Genomic DNA, 23,566 nt, shown 5'->3' on the forward strand with positions numbered 1-23,566 from the left:
CTGTAGCACAGTGCTATCGTGATTTATTGTAGAGAGGAAGTCTCGCCAGTTTGCCCAGGCTGTTCTTGAACCCCTAGGCTCAGGAAATCCTCTCGCCTCCACCTCCCAAAGTACTGGGATTACCGGTGTGAGCTACCATGCCTAGCCTATGGAATTCAATTATCTTAATAGCAAAAATTCCTAACGATCACATTAAAAATGGGCAAATGATCTGAACAGACATTTCTTTTCTTTTCTTTTTTTTTTTTTTTTTGAGTTGGAGTCTCACTCTGTCACCCAGACTGGAGTGCAGTGGCCGCTCCCGGCCACCGCAGCCTCGCCTGCTGGACTCCGGCGATCCTTCTGCCTCAGCCTTCCAAGTAGCCGGAATTACAGGCATGCGCTACCACGCCCAGCTGATTTTTTGATTTATTGTAGAGATGAGGTCTCACTCTCCAGGCGGGTCTCGAACCCGCGGGCTCAAGCAGTCCACTCACCTCAGCCTCCCAAAGGTGCGGGATTACAGGCTTAGCCACCGAGCCCGGCTCTGAACAGACGTTTCTTAAAAGAAAACATATAAATGGTATATGGAAAAAATGCTCAATACCACCAGTCATCAGGGAAATGTAAATCAAAACCACAATGAGTTATCATGTGACCCCAGTTAGAATGGCTATTATCAAAAAGACAAAAAAGTAACAAATGCTGTGGAGTAACAAAAGCAGAGAAAAGGGACTTTTTTGTTCCCATTGGCAGGAATGTAACTGGTACAGCCACTATGGACAACAGTATGGAGGTTTTTCCAAAATGATCTTGTAATACCATTACTGGGAATATATGATACATATAATATGATCTCATGATGCCATTACTGGGAATTTTTCCAAAAGAAAATAAATTATTACATTGAAGTTACAATTGCACTCCCATGTTTACTGCAGTACCATTCACAATAACCAAGATGTGAAATCACCTAGGTATCCAAAAACAGATGGATAAAGACAATGTGTCATATATATACAATGGAATGCAATTAAGCCATTAAAAAATGAAATTCTGTAATTCACAGAAATACAGATAGAACTGGAGGATATTATGCTAAGTGAAATAAGCCAGGAACAGAAAGTTAAACACCACATGCTCTCACTCAGATATGGAAGCTAAAAAATGATCTTATAGAAGTAAAAAATAGAACAGAGGATGCTAGAAACTAAGAAGGGTAGGAGGAAGGGAGGGATAGTGAGGGACTTGTTAAAAGGTACAGAATTACAGCTAGATAGGAGGACTGAGTTCTAGTGTTTTATACCACTGTAGGATGACTGCAGTTACCAATAATATATAGTTTCAAATAGGTAGAAGGAGATATTGACTATTCCCAACACAAAAAAATGATAAAATTTGAGATGATAGGTATGCTAATTACCCTGATCTGATCAGTATACATTAAGTGTATTGAAACTGTGTACCCCATGAATACATACCATTTTTTGTCAATAAAAAAATAAAAAATAAATAAAAATGACATTTCTCTAGTGCTTTTTTACATGATTTATATTTGACAATATTAACAAAGTGAGTTATGCCTTTGTGATACCTGGGCTATTTTCTTTTGAGTTGGAGTCTCATTCTGTCACCCAGACTAGAGTGGAGTGGCATGCTCCCAGCCACTGCAGCCTCGACCTGCTGGGCTCCAGCAATCCTTCCGCCTCAGCCTTCCAAGTAGCTGGAACTACAGCCATGTGCTACCATGCCCAGCTAATTTTTGGTTTATTGTAGAGACAAAGTCTTAGCAAGTTTCTCAGGCTGGTCTCGAACCCGCATGCTCAAGCAATCCACTTGCCTCAGCCTCCCAAAGAGCTGGGATTACAGGCTGAGCCACCAAGCTCGGCCTATTTTCTTTTTCAAATAGTCATTCTATCTTTTTAAAGTGCATATATTGAATAGTATTTTTTTTTTCTTTAATGAACAAAGACCAAGTGGGGACCAAAGTCAGGCCCCTGTACAATGACCATTTGTATACCTAATTCTGAATCATACCCAACATCTTTATTTTTTTTGTATGTAAACTTAAATTGTCAGCTATTGATTGGATGTCTTTTTAAAACTTCTTATTGTTAGGTAAATGTTTGAAATATCTACATATGTCTCTTGTGATGCATTTTGCTAAGAGTTTTTTCATTTGCTAGTACATTTACTTGTTTCTGATATTTCAACACCATGCTATTAGCATTTTCTTGGGATAAGTTAAATAAAAAAAAAGCCTGGGCTCAGTGACTCAGCCTATAATCCCAGCACTTTGGGAGGCTGAGCCTAGTGGATTGCCAGAGCCCGTGGGTTCGAGACCCACCTGGGCAACTTGGTGAGACCTTGTCTCTACAATTAAAAAATTTTTTTTAAAAAACCACTGCTTTCATTTAATGTCCTTCAAAAGACAACTTCTTTTTCTCTCAAAAATAGCTCTTGTGAGGTAAGTAACACTGAAAGATAAAAGGCTTACTCCAATACATATGACATTAGATTGTGATGAGAAATTAATTTTATGCTTTGTTTTTATGCAAATTATAGTCCAGTATTTTCTACAATACCCCTCATCTTTAAAATAAATAAATGAATAAAGACCACTCTGCCAATTTCTATACTTCATAAAATGGATTTATTTTTAGTGCATTTTTATAGCACCTTCCTTACTACATATTTCTAGTGGACAAGAAATAAACAAGCAATTGAAAGATATGTGTTGACATAATTGTAGGACAATTCTATGTCCTACTCAATATCACGTAAAATATAGTAGTTGGGGGGTAAATGAAAATCATGTTGCACTCTGTTGTTGATTAATTGTGGTCACCCTACTTATCTGTGATTTTAGAACAATTAAGCTCACATTTTCCAGCTGTGGGTATGAGGCAGGCAGGTTGAAGTCCTCTCCTTGAGGGGCCTGCATTGGATCACATATTCAGATTTTAATTGGCTTTACAACAGGTTTCCTTATGTGTCTCATATTGGCTCCGGGTTCACTGGGCTTAAAAGGAGCCAACGCGCCGTAAGGTTTGGGTAAAGGAAGAGTGGCATCAGCTTCTGGGATGTAGGCATTTGGACGCTGCTCTGCAGTCGTGTAAACACTGTTGGGCAGCTGGCGATTATCTGCTTCTAAGAACTCCTGCAAAGAATGATTTTTCTTTTCAGTTTTCTGAAAACTCTGAAGTCGTTTCATCCTTGGGTCTCAAAAGACATAACTGGATTTGAGCAGTCTTTGGCGGTGCTGATACTCCCCGAAGGGGAGGAAGGGTAGAAGGGTAGAGTCACCAAAGACACACACGCGCACACACACACGCGCACACACACACACACACACAAAGTCACATATCACTGGAATGGGCTATATTGCTTCAGTATTGCAATGTTCCTGAGGTTTAGGGCTTTTCAAAAACTGTTTGGAGGGTCCTGAATGCACTATGTTCCAACCTCAACAACTGTCACAAAGCACAAATTATTTTCCTATTTTTGATAAAAGTTGGAACAACATATTTTCTGGTAAGTCATTGATGAATGAATGTTACAAATGGAAGAGAAAAAGGAGTAAGGTGGAACCACAGGAGAAAGTTCACTTTGAGCTTCAAGTCTTCAAGATTCTGCCTGTGCCTCTGGAAAATAGGGAATCTCTTATGGCACTAAAAAGAGCTCTACAAGATGGAGTTCAATAAATCATAGCAGGGCGCCATAGGTAAAATCTGAATGCCCTAAAAAGTGTAGCCCAGGTGGTGTAGAAATGACAAATCGGACCTTATGCTCATGTAGTCCTAGTGTGTGTTTAGAATGCAGCTTTTTCTTAGGTTTGGGAGTGAATAGTGATTCTTGACAGTCTTAAGAGTGAGTTGTACATCTCCTTGGAAAGAGATGCCTAATTTCATTCTGAAATACTGAAATGCCATGGGAGTAGACAGAAGAACTGGGTACCTGACTTGCAGGTGGAGTCAGTGATAGACCTAGATGTAGGCCAGTGGTGGGAAAAGAAAGGGGTGGCATTGAGGTCTATGATTCACACCAGGTGCAGTGTTTGTAGAAGCCTGTGGCAACCGTAATATGACTGGAGGTGTCATCATATGCTGTGCAGGCCACAGAACATGGAAGTGTCAGGTGTGATCTGAGTGGAGGTGCAAAGACAGAGGTTGGAGACCTATGGATAAAGCCAATACCAGTCTGGACATTGCTGTACTGGTGGAAGACCATGATGTGCCACCCCAGCTCAGGATTTAAGGCTGTAGACTGTGCCTCGATGCTTGCCAAATGTTCTCCAGGGCGGAGCATGGTGGCACTTTGAACTACTGTACTTTGACTTATCTACATAATACCTTAAAAAAAACCCCAAACTTCTTTCTTAACAACTGTTGGGACTATGTGTGTGTAGTAGAGTGGGAAATTTGTCATATATTGTGGGAGGATTGACCCCTTGCAAGCAGCACCTCTGGGCACACACTACAAATGCAATACAGGAGTCAAAGCTTACCTGAGATTTTTCAGCAATGGCCAAGGCATACATTTCTTCATCTCGAAGTGTCTTCAACCATTCTTTCTCAATCTCCTTATTGAGTGGCAGACCCTTTTCTATCCTGGAATTGCAAGAGAAGATGAAGTCTTCTTTCTCCCTGACTTCCTTTTGGAGTTCGATGGTCAGGGCTTGTTTCATGGAGAGCTCAGCAACAAGAGCCATCATTTTTTTAGTAGCATCTTTGATCCTTTTCTGATAGTCATTCATCTAGAATTAAGGAATTAAGGGCTTAGTCTATGTATACATTCTACGAAGACTTGAAGCATATGGCAGGCTGTTGGCTCTCTATAATGATGGGGGCATTCTTGCCCAAAGGAATGAGGGTCTAATTGGGAATTCATAGAAATTAAGAGCTAGAAGAGACCTCAGAGATTGAGCCTAACATCCTGGTTGTGTAAATAAGAGCATGGAGAGAAAAAGAGAAGGATGTGTTTTTCTACTTGATTTCAAGGGGAACAGCATCGAGGGGAATAGTATAGTGTCTATTTTTTTTTTGAATTGGAGTTTCACTCCATCACCCAGGTTGGAGTGCAGTGGCACACTCCCGGCCACCCCAATGTTGAACTGCTGGGCTCCAGAGATCCTTCTGCCTCAGCCCTCCAAGTAGCTGGTACTACAGGCATGCACTACCATGCCCAGCTAATTTTTGATTTATTGTAGAGACGAGGTCTCACCAAGTTGCCCGGGCTGGTCTTGAACCTTCCACCTCAGGCAATCCACTCGCCTCAGCGTCCCAAAGTGCTGAGATGACAGGCTGAGCCACCGAGTCCAGCCAGTGTCTATTTTTAAGAGATAAGAAGAAGAGGGGAAAATGTTCTTGTTGCCTAAGTTCTAGCCTAATTTTACCATGTTATACTTACCTGGGAGCAAAACCTGATACAACAGAAGTTACTCTTTGCTTATACAAGATAATCAGCAGAGATCCTGCATCTGAAATGATTTTTTAATGAAAACTGTCACCTCGACGTGCTTGCATTATTGATCATAATTCCTAGAATGCATCATCATTAGGTTGGAAGCAAGCATGAACTGAACTGGGGAAAATTTGGTCAATAATTTGGAATGAGAGATATTCCTGGAGTTTTGTTTTTTAAACCTTTTCATTATCCAGCTATTTAGCAACAATGGAGTTAGAAGCCAGGACTGACTGGAGAAAATGATTTCAAGAGATAGGAAAGATGTAAAATTAATAGGAAAGATGTAAAATTAAAACTGGTAGTTCCTGTAAGCTTTCTGGCTTTCAGAGATTATAGATTTTAAGTGTGGCCATAGCCATGTAGGATAGTTGAGGAGTGACACCTTCTACCTGACAACACCCACTATTTCCTCTTACCTTGCTTCATTTTTTTTTCATCTCATGTCTCACTACTGACATATTGTATATGTCTTTGGCTATTTGGTTATAGTCTGTCATTGCATAAGAATAGACTCTTCATGAGGACAAGGACTATTTGTTTTATTAATCATCACAGTTCCACTGCAGGACAGTGCTTGGAATATAAGAAGAACCCCCCTCCCAAATTAAAATTCTTTTCTGAATGAAGGAAGGAAGGGGTTAATTATTAGTCTGTTTCATTCTTCAGTCTTTTGGGCCAGGACAAATTGAGACATGAAAAAGAGCTTCTAAATACTATTGCTAACCCTGAACATCTTCTTTTCCTAATAGAGCATACACTGGTCATTTCTGTATATAGACTTAGAGAAATGTTGCTGCTAGTGATTTGCCTGCCTCTGAAAATGTAATAACTGATTATTATATATAAACTTTGTCTCTTCAAGGGTGTAGGGAATGTAAATTCTTATGACCCTTCTACATTGAACTAATTTTTAGGAATCATGCATTGAATAAAAATGACTGCCATTTAAAGTTTCAATGATGTATCGTTACCCTTAAATTTCATTATCTTAAATTTCACCATTTTTATTTGACACTTTTTTTCTTTCACATTAGACAGGTAATGTGCCAGCATCATAATGAGGTTTGAGGGAGACACATCCTACAGTAGTGTGAAAACCCAGTCATCATCTTATGAACTACAAAAGGATTTGACTTTTATAATTCCACTCTGATGACTTCCATTAATAGATTGATCAGTCCAGTGACAGTTGTACAATTCAAGATTTAATTCAAAATAAGAAATGCTAAGACTTATTTAAGCTCATGAACTTTGACTGAATTAGCCATGTCCGATGTTTCTTTAAATGTTGCTTTCCTTCCCTTGGAAAAATGAATTTCCCTTTCTTTGGGAGAAATCATTTTTCACTCAGCCACTGTACACCTGAGTGTGTGTAACTGGCCAACCTCCCTTCTCCTCCATTTAAAAACAAAAAGTTTGGAATTATTCTAGGTTATTCTAAGTTGTAGCTAATATTTCTCATTTCTGTTGGGAAATTGGCAAGGGGAGCCATAAACTATCTAGGAAAAGTGAGAGACTTGAGATGTACATTCTTGTTGAATACCTACAAATGGCTAGGCTACTTATATCCTCAATTTCGCAATATTTGCTACAATTTTAGCTGTATTACATGCATTTCTCAGATGAGGAAATGGGGTTTTAAAATCATTTATGCATCCTTCTCAAAATCTTTTGCTAGTGCTGGTAAATCACCTCTCAGGGATCTGAATGTCTTTCCACGTTCCAGTTCTGCCTACTATGGGAAGATTATCACTCAAAATGGGTGGGACTGGGGACAGTCAAGTGGGGAAAGGAAAGGGGAGATTAATCATTAGGATAGGACTCAGTTATGCTGGCATTTTCCTGGCTATGGAAAGTGGCCACCACTTGCATTTCTCTAGCATTACAGTTGCCTTCCAGAGAGATTCTGCCATCAACTTTGACAAGTCAACCTTCAGTGAAAAATGCTTCCCCCCCAAAAAGGGAAATTTGTCTTTCAAAAGGAGGGGAGGCAACATTTAAAGGAACATCAGACATGCTGATTCAGGCAAAGTTCACGAGCTTAACTAAGTCTTAGCATTTCTTTTTTTATGAGTGAAAATTGTGAATTGCACAAATGCCACTGGACTGTTGAGTCTATTAGTGGAAGCTGTCAGAGCAGAGCATAAAAGTAAGTAAAAATGGCAAAGATGGCCTAAGACTTACAATCGTTTCCTATTTAGTGTGCCAAATGTGTTCCTGGAACAAGATTGATTAGTTACTTATTCATTCAGTAAATGTTTTTCTTGAGTCTAGTACACATTAGGGACTGAGGAAATTAAGAATGAGGGACAATTGCTGACCTCAGGAACCTACAGTCTTGGATGTGGGTGTTGCCATTATCTACTTTTTCTGTTTCCTCTGACTAGACCATGTGAACTTTTATGGCGTAGATAGTGTGTCCCTGCCTCTTTGTTTTTGCCCTGATGCCTAACATGAGGATAGCTCATAGTAGGTGTTCAGTAATTATTGATGACTGACTGAAATACCTATGCTGCTGGGATATTCCAAGGGACCATAGAGGCCAGGTGAGAAGTCAATTCTCTGATGGCTCTATGGTGTCTGATCCTGCTGGGGGCTCTTTTCAGTGTAGCTTTTAGCAGTCCCACATCTACCATGTGGCTTTGAATCTGGGCCTGGCAGTGGCCACCTCTGTGGTGCAGTTGACCTGGATGTTGTGTGATTGCTGTTGTCGTGAACAGTTTTCTTCCATTGCTGGGTTTTAGCTGAGTTCTGGATTGAAGAAGTTTCTACTTAGACTGCTGCATAAGTGAGGCCTTCCATTCAAAAGGAACTAAAAGAATTTAACTTTGTGCATGAGATACAAAGATAATAATTGTCATATTTGAGTAGTTACCTTGCTAGGTGAAACTCGTATACTGTCATTGAAAAGCTTAGGTTTTCTTATGTAAAGTGAATTCATTCAGGGAATAAGACAGACTTATTTTGAATAATTCTCTGAGTCATCCTTACTTTTCCATTTCTCTAATAGAAAGCCCAATCCCTCTAGTGCTTCTTCCAATAAATCAGGCAGTCTGTGGAAAGTGAAAGTTAATAAAGGAGTAGGGGCAGAAGAGAGAAGGCAGGGTCTCAGGCAGACCTTTTTGGCTAAGAGAAGTGTGTCCTGTTGGCAGGCTTGAGTTTTGCTGCGGAGCCTGTCCGTGAGCCTGGAGACCTGTTCATAGATGAAATCCTTCTCCAGTAACTTCTCCTCCTTCTTGGCCAGTTGTAGTTCCAGCTACAATCAAAACAGTTTCAATAGGAAGAAAAAAGTCATATAAGACAAAATCTTATTTCCTGATGAGAGCACTGCCTCCCCCCACCCTTGAATACCTCTGGAAAGTGTTTAGAGCTGGGCTAAGCAGAGACATCCCCTGCGCCAGCCGCACCACATAGCTCTGGGAGTTCCCTGCCCCCATACTCCATGGTGGAGTATGACCCTCTCAGCTCTGTCTAGTATCCATGCTGCCATTCTTCTGATATGTTCCCATTAGGAAGACAAATTAATCCATTTACGATGCCAAAATGGCTCCTTCAGGCAATGAGAGAAAGGTGCGTTTGGAACCTTGAAACCACTGAGTTTTGACTTCTTTTGGCAGTGTCTAAATCAAGCTTAGGCTACATTACTAGATTATAATGAAAGAACTATGTTAGTAACTAGAATAATTTCAGCATAACATGAAACAGTACCACAGGTATCTATGAAACCTAGCAACACGGGCTAGCAGGTATAATTTTAGCAAGAATGCTTACCTCATCTAATTTTTTGATCATTTCTTTTTCGGTCAGGTCTTTCCCTGGAAGGAAGCGAGTTCTGTTCTTACCCTCAGGATTTATAAACTTTTTCTCCAGGTCTTTTATTCTGTCTGTACACTGTGAAAACTATTAAATAAGAAAGAAACATTAACTTTAACACTAATTCCCCAGCTCAGTATATCTTAAAATCATATCACCCTGGGTCTTCAGATTCTTTCAGTAGTACCAACCCCGGCAAGGATAAAGGGAATTTTGTCTCCTTATCACCATATCAGCTGGGACACATGGTGAAGCAACGTTCCTGCTCCTTTATGGTACCATGACAATGATGCTGATAACTGACTCTACAAGGCAAGGCAGTCCCCTCTGAGTCAGAGAAAAAAAAAAGTTGATTTCACAAGCAGCTCGTTGCTTCCCATTTTGTGTTATATTTATGGGATGTTGTGTGGTTGCAGGGTTCAAAGTATACAGCCTTCACTTCTTCATTGTGAGTTGGTACAGAAACCAGGGTAACCAGCATACAACATGCAGGACTCCATTCAAAAACTTTGCGGGCAATAGGTTTGATAACTTCCCAAAGAAGAAGAAAGACATTCTTAATCACTGAATCAACACAATGTACACTCTGTGAGGAACAGCTTGAGCTATTTTTTCTGCTAAGACGCCATAGTGTCTTATATATCAACTATATTTGTTGAATCAATGAGAGTCGAAGTGGATGAAGAAATATGGTCATTCCCAAATAGGAATGGTAGCCACACTTAGCTTTTGTTTTATAGGGAAAGATGTGGAACATGGTGAAACCAAGAGGCATTATTTTCAGTTATTGTTTGTTTGTTTTTTACTGAATATCTGTATAATTTCAGACAAATGATTTATCTTCTCTAAACCTTAGTTTCCTCAATTGTCAAATGGGAAGAAAAGGCTCAATCTCATGGGATTAATTCATCAAATGAGAGAATACATTTAAAGTATTTTACAACATGTTTAGGAGTGGTACAGGTAGGAGCTTAAAATTTTAATTTATGCTCCTCCTTCCTACAAAAAGAATTATAAGTAATGACATAATTTAATTCTTTTCCTCTCTCTCCACATTGCTTAATTATCCTTAATATAATTGAATTCAATCCTTAATAGAATTGAAGTATACATATATATAGTCAAACATTTGCTCTTTTTATAATTTTTTTTTTACAGTTTTTTTTTTTTTTTTTTTTAGTTGGAATCTCACTCTGTCACCCAGGCTGGAGTGCAGTAGCATGCTCACAGCCACTGCAGCCTGATGCTTCCGCCTCAGCCTTCCAAGTAGCTGGAACTATAGGCATGTGCCACCATGCCTCGCTAATTTTTTGATTTATTGTAGAGATGAGGTCTCACCAAGTTGCTCAGACTAGTCTTGAACCCCTGGACTCAGGCAATCCTCTCGCCTCAGCCTCCCAAAGTGCTGGGATTACAAGTTTGGACCACTGTGCATGGCCTGTTCAGTTTATTATTAACAACAGTTAATGTTCCCTTTTCTTAATTAGTAAACTAATCAGAAACAAAAATATGATACTTGCCTACCAAAAGGTTGCCTTAATTTTATTTCCTCATGGGTATTTGAGGAAAAACTGTTCACTGTGTTCAAATTAATGTTCTTATGTCCTAAAATACTTCATGTGACTTCCAAGACCCTCAAAATGGAAATATTATTACAGGAACTAGGAGCCTATGACTCATGATAATTCTTGAATTAGATGTTGGACAATTAAAAACTGTTTCAAACAAATGAAAAAAATGCAGACCTTAAGAGAATTCTGAAAATGATGCAAAATAGGGGAAGACTTACAAAAAACCCAAACTCTGAAGCTGTAAAATATAACAGGATATGACAGGAACTGGCACTGCAGGACAGAATACAGAAATGGTTTGCCTGAAGCAAGGAATTTCACATCATGTCCCTCAATGGCACACATGACTTGTGCTAAGTAGACAAGCAAATAATTAAATGCAGTTTGAAAACAAATGGAAAGCTTTCTACTCAACTGTTCTTAAGCTTCGGATAAACTCTGGTGGAATAGGCAACTGATGATTGCACATAGCCCACAGGTCTCACTTCACATGCAGTCAACATAGTGCAAGTTAACCATCAGGCAGGATGTATAGTGTCATTACATGCATATTTCCCTCTTGGGTAAAACTTGATATCTCACACTGAATAACTGGTTTTATATAATAAAATGCCAAATATATTTTCTAAGAAAAATGTTTAGAAAAATTGAATAGAGGTATTGGTTTGCAGTGAACACAAATAATATGCTTACACAATAGGGAGAAAATTGTTCTGTTGCAGATCTTAATGAACTTAAAGTTCTTTTGTGCTGCTAGGCATCTTGGTAATTTAGGGACGGACAACGACAGATCTCAGGCTGCATTTTGGGAAAGAGCTGGAGAGAACCAAATTATTCTGTAAGATGGAGTGAGGCCAGTATGGAGTTCCTGGGGGGCAATCTGGGATGGTGAGTCTGTGGCGGGAGAGGGGTGGTGAAAGATGGAAAGACAAGCCAGTGAAATTGAGCTGGGCAAGGATGCTGCCTGGGGTTTTAGCACCCAGGAGACTGTCTCCAGCGATGGAGTGACTCCAAAGAACTTTAAAGAGCATGGATGTCTGGTATCTAATTGAAGTTCTTTGCATTTCTACTGTGTAACCCCACACTCTGTTGCTTCACATCTCCAGTAAAATGTTCACAAAGGCCTGACATGAATGATCTTGTGTAGGTGTACACTGAGGAAGATGTGAGTCCTGCATCTAGCACTGACATGACACAGAAGTGGAACAGGCACTGTGTGTGTGGGCCAATGAGGTGGTCCCCAAATGAACCACTTGTTGGAAGAAGGAGTTAGAGCCACAAGGAAACCTGGTAAAGCTACATGAACTTCTGGCCAATTGGCCTAAATCTGGCTACATTAATTGAATAAATGAATGGGAGAACACAATGAAATCAGAACCGTGACATATCTGTGCAAACCAAAAGATGCTATTATCTATATACTACATACACATTCAAATGACATAAAATATGAAAGAAGGCTTATCACCTAGTTCCAGCAAGTCCTGTGAATCCCTTGACATAACTAATTAAAAAAAAAATAGGGCCTCCCAAACTGATTAACAGCATGGATTAATAAAAAGCATTTACTTGTATAACTAGAAAAGAATGGAAGGATCCCTCCTAGACTTTTGATAATTTTAATGTTAGATCTTAGGGGTACAGTTTTTTCCTTAAAATTTTTGTACTTTTACAAAACTTCATTAGTTGTGTCTTAATTTTATTTTATTTACTTTTTGATTGGAAAAGAACTTCAGTGTTTTAATTTTATAACCAAAATAATAATAATAATAATAATAATAATAATAATAATAATAATAAATCTTAAAGCAAACTTGCCATTTTAGAAAAAATGTCATAGGTTAGAATTTGTTCCTACCATTCAAGTAAGTGGGAAAAAGTTTAGGCCACACATTTTTCAGTTTAATTGTCTCTTCTTTTTTTTTGAGTTGGAGTCTCACTCATCACCCAGGCTGAAGTGCAGTGGCACGCTCACGGCCACCCCAGCATCGACTTGTTGGGCTTTGGCGATCCTTCCGCCTCAGCCTTCCAAGTAGCCAGAACTACAGGAGTGCACTACCACGCCCGGCTAATTTTTTGATTTATTGTGGAGATGAGGCCTCACCAAGCTGGTCTCCAATCTGTGGGCTCAGGCAGTCCTCTCACCTCGGCCTCCCAAAGTGCTGGGATTACAGACTTGAGCCACCGCGCCCGGCCTTCTATTTTCCTTAAGAAAAAAACCCCAACTATTGCATGTGAAGAAAATAGCTTTATATTCATGTGTATATGTTTCTGTGTGTGTTTGCTAGTTTATGTTTGAATTTTTTGCTTTATTCCACTTTAAAGAGACCATGTCAGGGGGCCAGGTTACTAAGTTATAAGAGAACTACAGGGGTTAATAAGTCTAATTATATGTGTTTGCCAATTAATAATAAGCAACAATCTCCAGGCAATCTCTTGCTCCAGGGAACAAGAATGTAACAGATAAGATAACCAGATGGTCACCAAGCTCCTTCCAGCAAGCACCAATGACATAATTTTGCTGAGGGTAGTAAGAGCCTAGAATACTGAAGTTTTGAGCTATGAGGAAGCTGAGCTAGAGATAAGCCTCGGGAGGGTCTACATTCCAAGAAAGGCAGAAATTACTTCATGAGAAGAAAAGACAATTTGAGGCATGGATGTCTGAAGCACAGATCCCATCTTAGAGCAATATTCAAAGGCATTTTTAGGCATGCTATAACTCATGGGTTGTTATAGGTTCCAGGAGTAGTATGACTTGGTTTACATGCAAGAACTCATATAACTACAAACTGATAAAAAGGGGAGGACAGCAAATGGCCTGAGGAAGTGTCCCATGAACACTCTCCCACCTGAATCTGGAGTACAGTTAGATCGGCATCTAGAGACCTCTTGGCTGGCAGTAATTTCTGGGTTGCATGAATCTGTCTTTGTTTCTCAGCAATCTTCAGTTTCAGGAATCGGATCTTTTCTTCTAGGACATGTAGTTCAATTTCTCCATTTAGTTTCATCTTCTCTTGGATATTTATTTTTTCATAAAAAATGCTTACTTCTTGTTCCCGTTCTATCAGCTGAACGCCACTATGGTCAAATTCAGAGGCAGAATCTAAGAAGGTGTTGAGGCCACTGATTTACTAGTCATTGTGGTTCCCTCTATCTTTGGGTGCAAAGTATACATCAGCATAGCATAATTCCAAAAGACAATAAATATTCACCAATGACTTTGCAGTTAAACTACATTCACATGTTGGATTTTTCTGGGGATAGGAGGGTTGTCAACTTGGAGGCCGACCAGGTGGTTGGCTGATCACAGTGTCTCTGCAAGTCCCAAAGGTTTTCCTGGGGGTGGAAAGACTATCATTCTCAATGCATGAACAAAGTGATCCCATAGTCTGATTTTCTACAGATCTTTTACTTGGGCCAGACTTGCCAACCAAGGCTTGGCCAGAAGCACACAGGCAGGGGGCCAGGGAATGTGGTTCTGGTGCAAGTCTGTTCTATATTAAGTTGCCAGGCCCATTACGTTCTTTTAAAGTTGAATATTTCTGACGCTAATTTCCCCACAAACAGGCAAAAATCTGTCCTTTGTAATCATGCCAGGGGAAAGACCCCTCTTTGAGAAGAGAACATGAGGAGGAAACAAAGTAAGAATTTTCTAACTCCAGCAGCTCTGGTTTGCATGGTTGATCATGCCCCACAGATCTGAAAAGGGCCTGGGAATATACTGTTTGTCCAAATGCTTTGGTTTGTGCCAGGAGACAAATAGGATTTTTTTTTCCCCAGAGAAAAACCTACTAGTTCTTTGAAAATGTACTATTCCTCAAAGGACCCTAAAGGTCTTCCCACATACTATGCATATCTATTATCTCAGAGTTCTACCTTTAATTGCTTCTATCTGGAACTCTTTCTCCTTCCTTGAAACGTGTGCACATAGTTGTACTTGGCTAATTTTACTAAGTTCTATATTTTGTGTCATTTCCCTTTCAAAAGCTCTTCTTAGGATCATGTTCTCTTAACAACAGAAGCCAGGAGCAATGTTTTACCACATTTTTGTACTCTCAGCGTCTGGCACTCCAATATCTTACACCAAATGGCAAACGATCAAAGTTTGATGAAAAAAAAATCTGATACCAGATGACATTACTATAGGTCTGTACAATTGTACATTTCTCAGAATACTAGCTACTTGGGGGGAAATTGCTAAAATAATAAATTGATTAATGATATACAAGGGGGGACCCCCAAAACCACGGAATTATCTTTTGGAGGGCGGGCCCCTTCTAGTACACTCAGAATTTGTTCCTTTCTATCAAAAAGTCAACCAAAGTTTTTATCTGGAAGTTTTGAGAAGGCTGAATCATGATTTGTGAAAGAAACTTCCTGAGCTGTGGCAAACAGGTGATTGGTTCTTCTTCCATGACAATGCATCTGCCCATACCATGCTGAGTCTTCAGCAGTTTTTGACCAAAAATAGCATGACCCCTGTACCCTACCCTTCCTATTCACCCGATCTTGCCCCAAGCAACTTTTGTTTGTTTGTTTGTTTCCCTGGATGAAAAAGTTCCTCAAAGGGGAATGTTTTGCTGATGTGGAAGAGGTGAAACAAAGAACAGCAGAAGCACTAAAAGGCATCAAAGTTGACAAGTTCAAAAACTGTTTTGAGCAATGGAAAAAGCATCTTGATAGGTGTATTATATCAAACAGAGAGTACTTTGAAGGTGACTGAGGTTTAAACATGTAAGAATAAATACACAATTTTTATTAAATAAATTCTGGGTTTTTTTTGGATCCTCCCTATAATTGCAGCCTGGAAGAAACCATGTTACTCTTAAAGGTCTTATTTACTTGATAAGAAAATGGACTAGAAGAATGACTGAATAAATATAAGACCAAACCTGCCACAAAAAAATTGAATACAAATTCCAAAGACTTATTTATGACAATTACACTGAAAGAATTTAATGTTATCAGAGGCAACCCAAATGGTAGCCTGACAAGGAACTTTGATCTTCAAGTAAACAACTTCCCAAACCCTCCTTTTTTGTCTTTGTTTCTTTCATGAAGATAACATTTCTTAATATCAGGGGAAACACACAGCCCCTCCCCTTTCAGAGCTAAAGAAATCTGAATGTCAAACATCCCTCACTACTCATTGTCAAGTCTAGGTAGAAAAAGGAGTGACATTTCTAAATTGGATCCCTTAGCACTCTGTTCTCACATTAGGTTCCTGGTTTTTACCTCTCATTCCGACACTGAATGGCTTTATCATATTTTTTGCGAAGCTGCACCATCTCCTCTTCAATCACTGTGATCATATTGGCAAGCCTGTCAATGTTATTTAACTTCATTTCCTTTTTCTCCTTCATTTCTTGAAGTTTTGATACAATTTTGCACACGTCATTTTGCATGCTCTCTCTGATGATAACATTGTTGGCATGTTTCAGCATAGAATTTTGTAACTTTCTTTTAAAATAAAAGGATAATGGGTAAGATTATAATTTTGTTTAGTTTCTTTAAAAACAATGAAGACTTCTAAAACACAAGCACTATCAAAGTAGATCTAACTTTTGTGTATCCCTTGGAATGACAATAGCAGTAATAATGATATTCATCTTATGATACACTTCAGGAATTTTTATAATCCTTCCAGGTCTCAGCTCCTCCATCTGAGGGCAGTTTTCCTTTGTGCTTCAAGGTTCTGAGCCCTCCTTTTATCAAAGCAAGAGACTGTAGTCATTCATTTATTGCTCTGTCATTTTTTGGAGACTACTCTCCTGAGGACAGAGATGGTTATATCTGTGAATGTCCTTTGGAATTAAGTTGGGGCCTGACTCAGCCTAGGGTCATAATACATGCTAAATGAATTGCATGGCCTCCATCAATGTATTTCATTTTAATGTTGGATGAGAATCTGGTTAGGAAATTATATTTTCCTTTTCACCCCAAGTTCCCCAAATGCAACCATTTTATAGTATTTTTATTAACAGAAACTGGGTAATAATGGCCACGAGAAAAAGTTCAGGTTGTAAGACTCAGTAGATCCCTTGATTATCTATTGATGGCTAACACAGTCCAAAAGATCCTGGTACATGGTAAATAATAAATAGAAAAAGCCCCCAACTATTTGTCAGGGGGCAATAAAAATACTTCTGAGTATTTTTATATGGATTAACTCATTTATTGACAAAGATCATATGAAATAACTATTTTTATGGATAAGAAAAGTGATCCCAGAGGGAAAATGTAGTTTTTCCAGGGTCACATAGCTAATAAGTGGCAGAGTGGCATTTGAGTCTCGATAGCCTCCTCTTTTCACCACTCTGCTATATTGCTCCCATGAGCATATTAGATGCTTTAAATCTACAATGAGGGGATGCTGGTTAATAAACAATTTGATTATCTTCTAAATTCTAAATGCAAACTATTAAATGTGTGCTTTTTTTTCTAATTAGACAAGTGAAAATCATAGAGTAAACATAGGTAGACGTGTGTGTGTGTGTATAATTATAATCATAGTAAACATCATAGTAATGTAGGCATGTAAGTATATAACATAGGTATATATGTTTTTAATTTATTAAAAAAATACAGCTCCCAATCAGAAGTATAAGGAATCGTGGTCAGATGCTTAGAATATCATCTATAAAACAAAGTGTTTGAACAAGGGCTTTTCCAACTCTCTAAGATACTATTATTTTCCATTTTATTATCCCCAGGATATTTCAGAGTTCAAATGAACCAGAAGGCAAGTCTTTGAAAAGCCAATAGTTATAACACTTACCTTTCTTGAGTAACTGCACTATTTCTTAAAATTTCAAGTTCATTTAATGACATTTTATGCCTTTCTTTTATTTCATTTACTTTCTGGTGAGCTTTGTGAAGTAAATTAACAAATTTGTTTCTTTCATTTCGAATGGTGTCATACAGTTTAGCAAACTCTCTAAGTCTGTGAAAATAGAAAGTGTTTTTTTGAAATTGTGAACTAAAAATTTCCTCTCATTTATATAGATAAATCATCAGATAATTCTTTTACCTCCGATGAATCTCACGTTTTTTCTTCCTGTGTATCCTGATTTCAAGATCCTTTGCTTTGATTTCTTTAACAATGTTGGTATATTTTTTCTGAAATGTAAAAGTTACGTGTGGAATCAACAACATCATATGAATTCTCCCAGCTTTACCCAATATTTTCCCATCTATTAAGGAAAACTCCATCTTGGCCTGCAGGGTTGTACGGATCAGGGTGAGGGGGAGAGGCGAGATCTGAAAATTGCATGCCCAGCTGGAAGGACTCATGTTGGCTAGGACAAAGAGTTACTTAAGGAAGAGAAGAAATGAGAGGAGAAAAAGAAAAGAGCCTGCACAGGTTCGGTTTGAAGAAAAATTTGGAGAACATTGAGAGGAAGAGTGATTGTGAAAGTACAGTTGGACTGGGTGAGTGTTTATGGAAGATAGATGAGGGAAGAGGATTCCTAGTAAGTTTTGATGAGCATTATAAATTGAACCCTCTGTGGTATTTCCTGATAGAATGAAGCAATGATTTTAAAGTGCTTTTCTATTGCTTTGTATGTTGGGTCTGTTTTCCTACACAACAGAGCATCATGTTGAGACCAGCTGTAAGGAAGTATTACACAGATTACACATGGATATTTTATTTTTTTAATTTTTATTATTTTTTGTTGAGTTGGAGTCTCACTCTGTCGCCCAGACTGGAGTGCAGTGGCTGCTCCCGGACACCGCAACCTCGACCTGCTGGGCTCCGGCGATCCTTCTGCCTCAGCCTTCCAAGTAGCTGGAATTACAGGTATGCGCTACCACACCCGGCTGATTTTTTGATTTATTGTAGAGATGAGGTCTCGCTGCCCAGGTGGGTCTCGAACCTGCGGGCTCAGGCAATCCACTCACCTCAGCCTCCCAAAGGTGAGGGATTACAGGCTGAGCCACCGAGCCCGGCTACACATGGATATTTTAAAAGAAAGCAGTTATACTTCTAAAGTTCTAAGAATATATCAGGTGTTAAATATATTAGTTATGTTCTTCAAATTTAAAGACACTGGGTCCTTTATCTAGGATAAGAAACGTGTTAAAAGATGAAGTATTTGCTGGTAGAAGCCAGAGGAAACAGTTTCCATCAATCTCTTCAAGGACTGTGAGAGAAAAACCTGTTCGGCATGATTCCAAAGAAACTAGCCACTGGAGCCAAGACTGATGTGTAGCAATTTTATTTTATGTTGTTCTTGGTGAGAATGGAGGTCAAGAAGAAACCAATATTTAAGTAACTATATATGTGAAGAATAAAATGGATATAAAAAGGTAGTGTCATCTATTCTGTCTTGGGTGTGTGAACTGCATTAATTTTTTTCCCCTTCACCATTTATCTTTTTTTATGGCTGTAGATGTGGTGTGAAAGTAACATAATTAGATTGACTGCCTTCTTATGGAAATTACGGTTAATTACAGGTAATGTTTAACAGACTAATTCCCAATACTAAGAATACTCAATGAGGTAATCAAAATTTTTTTCTTTATTGATTTCCATATCTCAAGAGGGAAAACTGTCTTGTACTTTAATGTGAATTAGCTCACTTAATAATAAGGTTTGCTTTACATAGATAACATATGTATCAGTTTTTGGGTTTAACTGAAAATTGTCTAACTTATAAAACAAATCAGTGTTTCTTGTAACAAATAAGTATACCTCCAGTGTATCTAAAATTTCTGAAGAGGAAAAGAAGGGAGTTTCTAATGAGGAAAAACGCACAAATGGAGTCATTCCAGCCAACACCAGGTTGTTTTGAAAACACTGATGGGGACCAGCCCGTCCCAGGCCTTGATGAAGATGCCCCACCTAAGTGAAGATGGCTTCTTGCATCTTGCATCTTGCATCTCTGTTCTCGCCTTCTTTATTTTGCTCCCACTTCCTCCTCCCCTAAGCCACCCTGTTCTCTCAAGCTCCCTTCCTCCTTGACCACTGTCTTTCCATTCCTTACTCTAGTGAAACGCAACTATCTGTGACCTTCCTGATAGAAACCAAACTGTTCAACACAGATTAAATGACCTGTGCCATCTGACCTCTCTTGCTCTCCAGGCTCATTATTTGACATTCTTTCTCCCATCTTCCCACATGCTGACCATGCTAAACTTCTTTTAGTTTCTCAAATGTTAAAGATGAAAAATAGGCTGGGTACAGTGGCTTATGTCTATAATCCCAGCACTTTGAGAGGCTGACACAGGAAGATTGCTTGAGTCCAGGAGTTCAAGCCCAGCCAAAGCAACATAGCAAGACCTTGTCACTATAAACAAATTGTAAAAATTGGCTGGGCATGGTGGCAAGCACCTGTAGTTCCAGCTGTTGAGAAGGCTGAGGTGGGAGGATCACCTAAGCCAAGGAGCTTGAGGCTGCAGTGACCCTGCACTCCAGCCTGAGTGATAGTGTGAGATTCTGACTCAAGAAAAATAAAAAGAAATAAATAAACGAAAAAATAAACAGTTAAAAGAGGTTGTGAAAAGTTTGCTGTAGATTGGGTAATGGAGATCTCCTCTGCAAAACCTATTTAACATCATCCACTGCTTACTAATGCTTTGGTATAAGCTCTTTCTACAGAATGAGAAGAAACGCCATCCCGTGCAAATATTTACTTAGAATGAGAACAAAGGCTGTACGTAGAAACAGACAGCATCTGGGTCATGTGATAAATCCAGGGAGTCTATTTTAGTAATATATCATGTTTCCCAGGGAATTCCTGGGCATAATCTGGACATAATTCCTACGTGGGATAAATGATTCTAATAACTACTGTGACAGGAGAGTTGTTTTGGCTATTTGTTTTATTGTTGCTTTTGTTTGGGGATGTGTTGCACTGGGTCAGCTCTGGCACTTTGTAGGAATCCAGAACAATCATGGTGTGATTCTGGCATGTGCTTAAGTGATGCTGGCTTGATAAACTTGGGAGAGACAGCTGTCCAATGTTACCAGTCTTGAATTGTTCCTAGGTAAGTCACAGTGGCTCTGAGATGATAGTGAATCCCAGATATCTATGACCTGGCCTGTGTAGCTGCCGGTCTGTCTGCTGGAGGCACCCACCTTATTTTTACTGAAATTGCCATCTGTTTAACTCCGCCACTCATTATCAATGATCTATCTCTTTCCCTCTCTACATTGTTGACTATTGCTAATGGAATCCTGGAACTATTTTTCAGTGCATGATTGATTCTCCTTTAGTGATTTATAGTCACTGGAACTAGAAGGAGACATATAATTACAGTCATTCCTTGTTATCTGCAGGGAGTTGGTTCCAGAACTTCTTTAGTATACAAAATATCAAGCATACTCAAGTCCCAAAGTCGGCCCAGTGGAACGTACCTATAAAAAAGTGAATCTCCCATATACACAGGTTTTGTATTCCATGAATACTCTATTTTCCATATACATTTGGTTGAAAAAAATCAGCGTATAAGTGGACACATGTTGTTCAAGGGTCATCTGCATAGCTTTCTAATGCACACTGCATTAAAATGAGGCTAACCTGAACTCTTATAGTAAAGAATGATTACAAAAATGCACTTACCTGAGCCTTCAGGAAGTCTTTGGATTTTTGCTCCCTTTCATCAGTTTTGGTTTGAGTCAAACGGACAAGGGTGAACACCACATCTCTCATGTTTTCTTGTTCCTTTAAAAGTTTGTTTTCTTCTGCAAGTTGTTGTTCTACTAACTTAGACTCCACTTCTGATATAGTTTTCTTTTGAGAAAACATAGTAATGACAATTTGTTTGAAAGAATGCAACAAAGCTGGTATCTTATAGAATTTAATTTATTAAAACATAAAACAAAGTAACTCCACTGTCTTAGCTTTAATATTTTTCTTTATTTTATACAGTAATGTTCAAATCAGTGGGTTAACATGATAACTCTTTTTCTTATTCAGGCTATACCTTCACGTGACTAAGAAAAAGAAGAGACATAAAAGCATGTTTTAAAATGATTCAGCAGTAACTTGAATAAACAAAATTTAAAATTTTTTATCAGATATTGGCAAAATAGAACATTTGTTGTTTACTTTTAATGTAATCAATAGCCCATAATTTAAAAATCTCATTACTGCATAATGATTTTTGCCAGTTCTAACACATCCTTTTTTGTCAGATTTAATGTGGGGTAGGAGTGGACTTTGAGAGGAAGAAATAGACCCACATTAAGCAGGGTCATATGTTCTTTGATGATTATCTGATTGATGAGGCTTCATGGAGCAGAGTTAAAAACACAATAACTTTGTATTAACCATTCTTAGATGGAGGCTTAAATGAGAGTTTATATTAACCTGTTGGGTCAAATTCCTCTTAGCTACTTCAACTTCCTTGTGGAGCTCTCTTCTTCTTTCAGATAATGAGGAATCATCTTTAGGGATAGCTTCCATCTGGAAATCAAAATTTAAAACAGGCATTTATATAAGAAAAAAATCTTCAATGCTATGTAGTCAACCTCATGTGTACTTTTTAAAAATGGTGGGCAAATCATTATTCTCAATCTTACAGGAACTGCCTGCTATATAACATTGAAGATCCTTTTAAAGTCACATTCAAAGATCTGCCAAAAATCTATAATTCACAAGCTGCAAATATCTTATGTATCACTCATTTAGACATAAGACAAATATTACTAAAAACACCCAGGCTTTTTTGAGCGTAGACTAAGTGCCTGACAAAGTTCTAAGTGCTTAGACATATGAACTTATTTAGTCCTCACAATAACCGCATGAGGTAGGTAATATTATCTCCGATTGTACAGAGAGGGAGAATGAGGCACAAACACACTTAAGCAACTTGTCTCAATGGTGAAGCTACAAATTCAGTCAGTTAGACTTTGAACCCTGGATCTTAACATTTTCTTATACGGCCTCTTTGACTCATGACCCAGCACTTTAGAAACGTGTATACTATGTGTATTCAAATGATAGTTATTATAAAATGTGAGTTCATTTATAAAATTCTATAGGTTAAATAAAAGTAGAAGTTATTTATTAATAATCGTGGGTAGAGTTAGCCACTTATATGTAGTAGTTTGGTTAGTAGCTGGGAAGTTCTTACACAAAAGAAAAGTCTCTTAACTTCCTTGTTGATACCTAAAATTATACCATTACATTTCAGTTGTATTGGCTTACATTGTCCTGTACTATAGTACTTCAGGGAGAAGGTCTTTGTTGCTTATTAAGAATGAGTTTGTCAGATTATTTATGATGAACAGAGTAGAGAGAAGGAGGACACATGGCAGAGGATGGGGAAAGCCTACAGGAAGGGCCATCTTGGAGTGCTTATAGCCTACTTGACTTAGAGGAAGATTAGAGTTAAATTATTATGCCAAAGGTACATGACTCAAATCTGATGCTGGTCATTTCCTACTGTGACAGCACACACGTCTAGGCAAAAAGGTTGAATACTATCTAAAATTTGTTCCAAGAAGGAATATCAGCATGTGCTTCTCAATGAGCTCTCTATGGTCACCTAACAGAATCTTTCTGAGGGTCATGCTGTATCTTCAAGTAGTTAAGGCCATCATCCATGAATCAGTGTATCTTCCATAGCACCTTCTGTACCCGCAGGTGTCCATGTCCTGCTTTCCCAGCTCCTCTCCTACCATAGAGAGCTCATTGAGAAGCACATGCTGTGCTTAGGAAGATAAGACATGGTCTTGTGAAATCTATATAACAATATATGGAATTGTGTGGTTTTAATAAACATAAAAT

The 23,566-nt window shown here is 38.6% G+C and overlaps 1 protein-coding gene and 1 long non-coding RNA gene across 2 annotated transcripts; one reads left to right on the forward strand and one right to left on the reverse strand.

Annotated features, from left to right (window-relative positions):
* Positions 1 to 2,615: 2,615 nt before the first annotated feature.
* CCDC146 (coiled-coil domain containing 146) lies at positions 2,616 to 22,240 on the reverse strand. Its single transcript, XM_008052542.1, has 10 exons — positions 22,145 to 22,240; positions 21,395 to 21,565; positions 17,860 to 17,948; positions 17,608 to 17,772; positions 16,065 to 16,289; positions 13,679 to 13,907; positions 9,217 to 9,345; positions 8,564 to 8,701; positions 4,487 to 4,735; positions 2,616 to 3,139 (listed from the first exon to the last, which is right to left on the reverse strand). The coding sequence occupies exons 1-10, from the start codon at positions 22,238 to 22,240 to the stop codon at positions 2,936 to 2,938; spliced, it is 1,695 nt and encodes a 564-aa protein (XP_008050733.1). The 3' UTR covers positions 2,616 to 2,935.
* On the forward strand, positions 18,593 to 19,142 carry LOC103254445. Its single transcript, XR_503953.1, has 2 exons — positions 18,593 to 18,630; positions 18,897 to 19,142. It is a non-coding gene; the product is annotated as an uncharacterized LOC103254445 (long non-coding RNA).
* Positions 22,241 to 23,566: the final 1,326 nt, after the last annotated feature.

This window comes from Carlito syrichta, unplaced genomic scaffold, assembly GCF_000164805.1.
Source record: "Carlito syrichta isolate Samal-C Ts95f unplaced genomic scaffold, Tarsius_syrichta-2.0.1 Scaffold280196, whole genome shotgun sequence".
Lineage (NCBI taxonomy): Eukaryota > Metazoa > Chordata > Mammalia > Primates > Tarsiidae > Carlito > Carlito syrichta.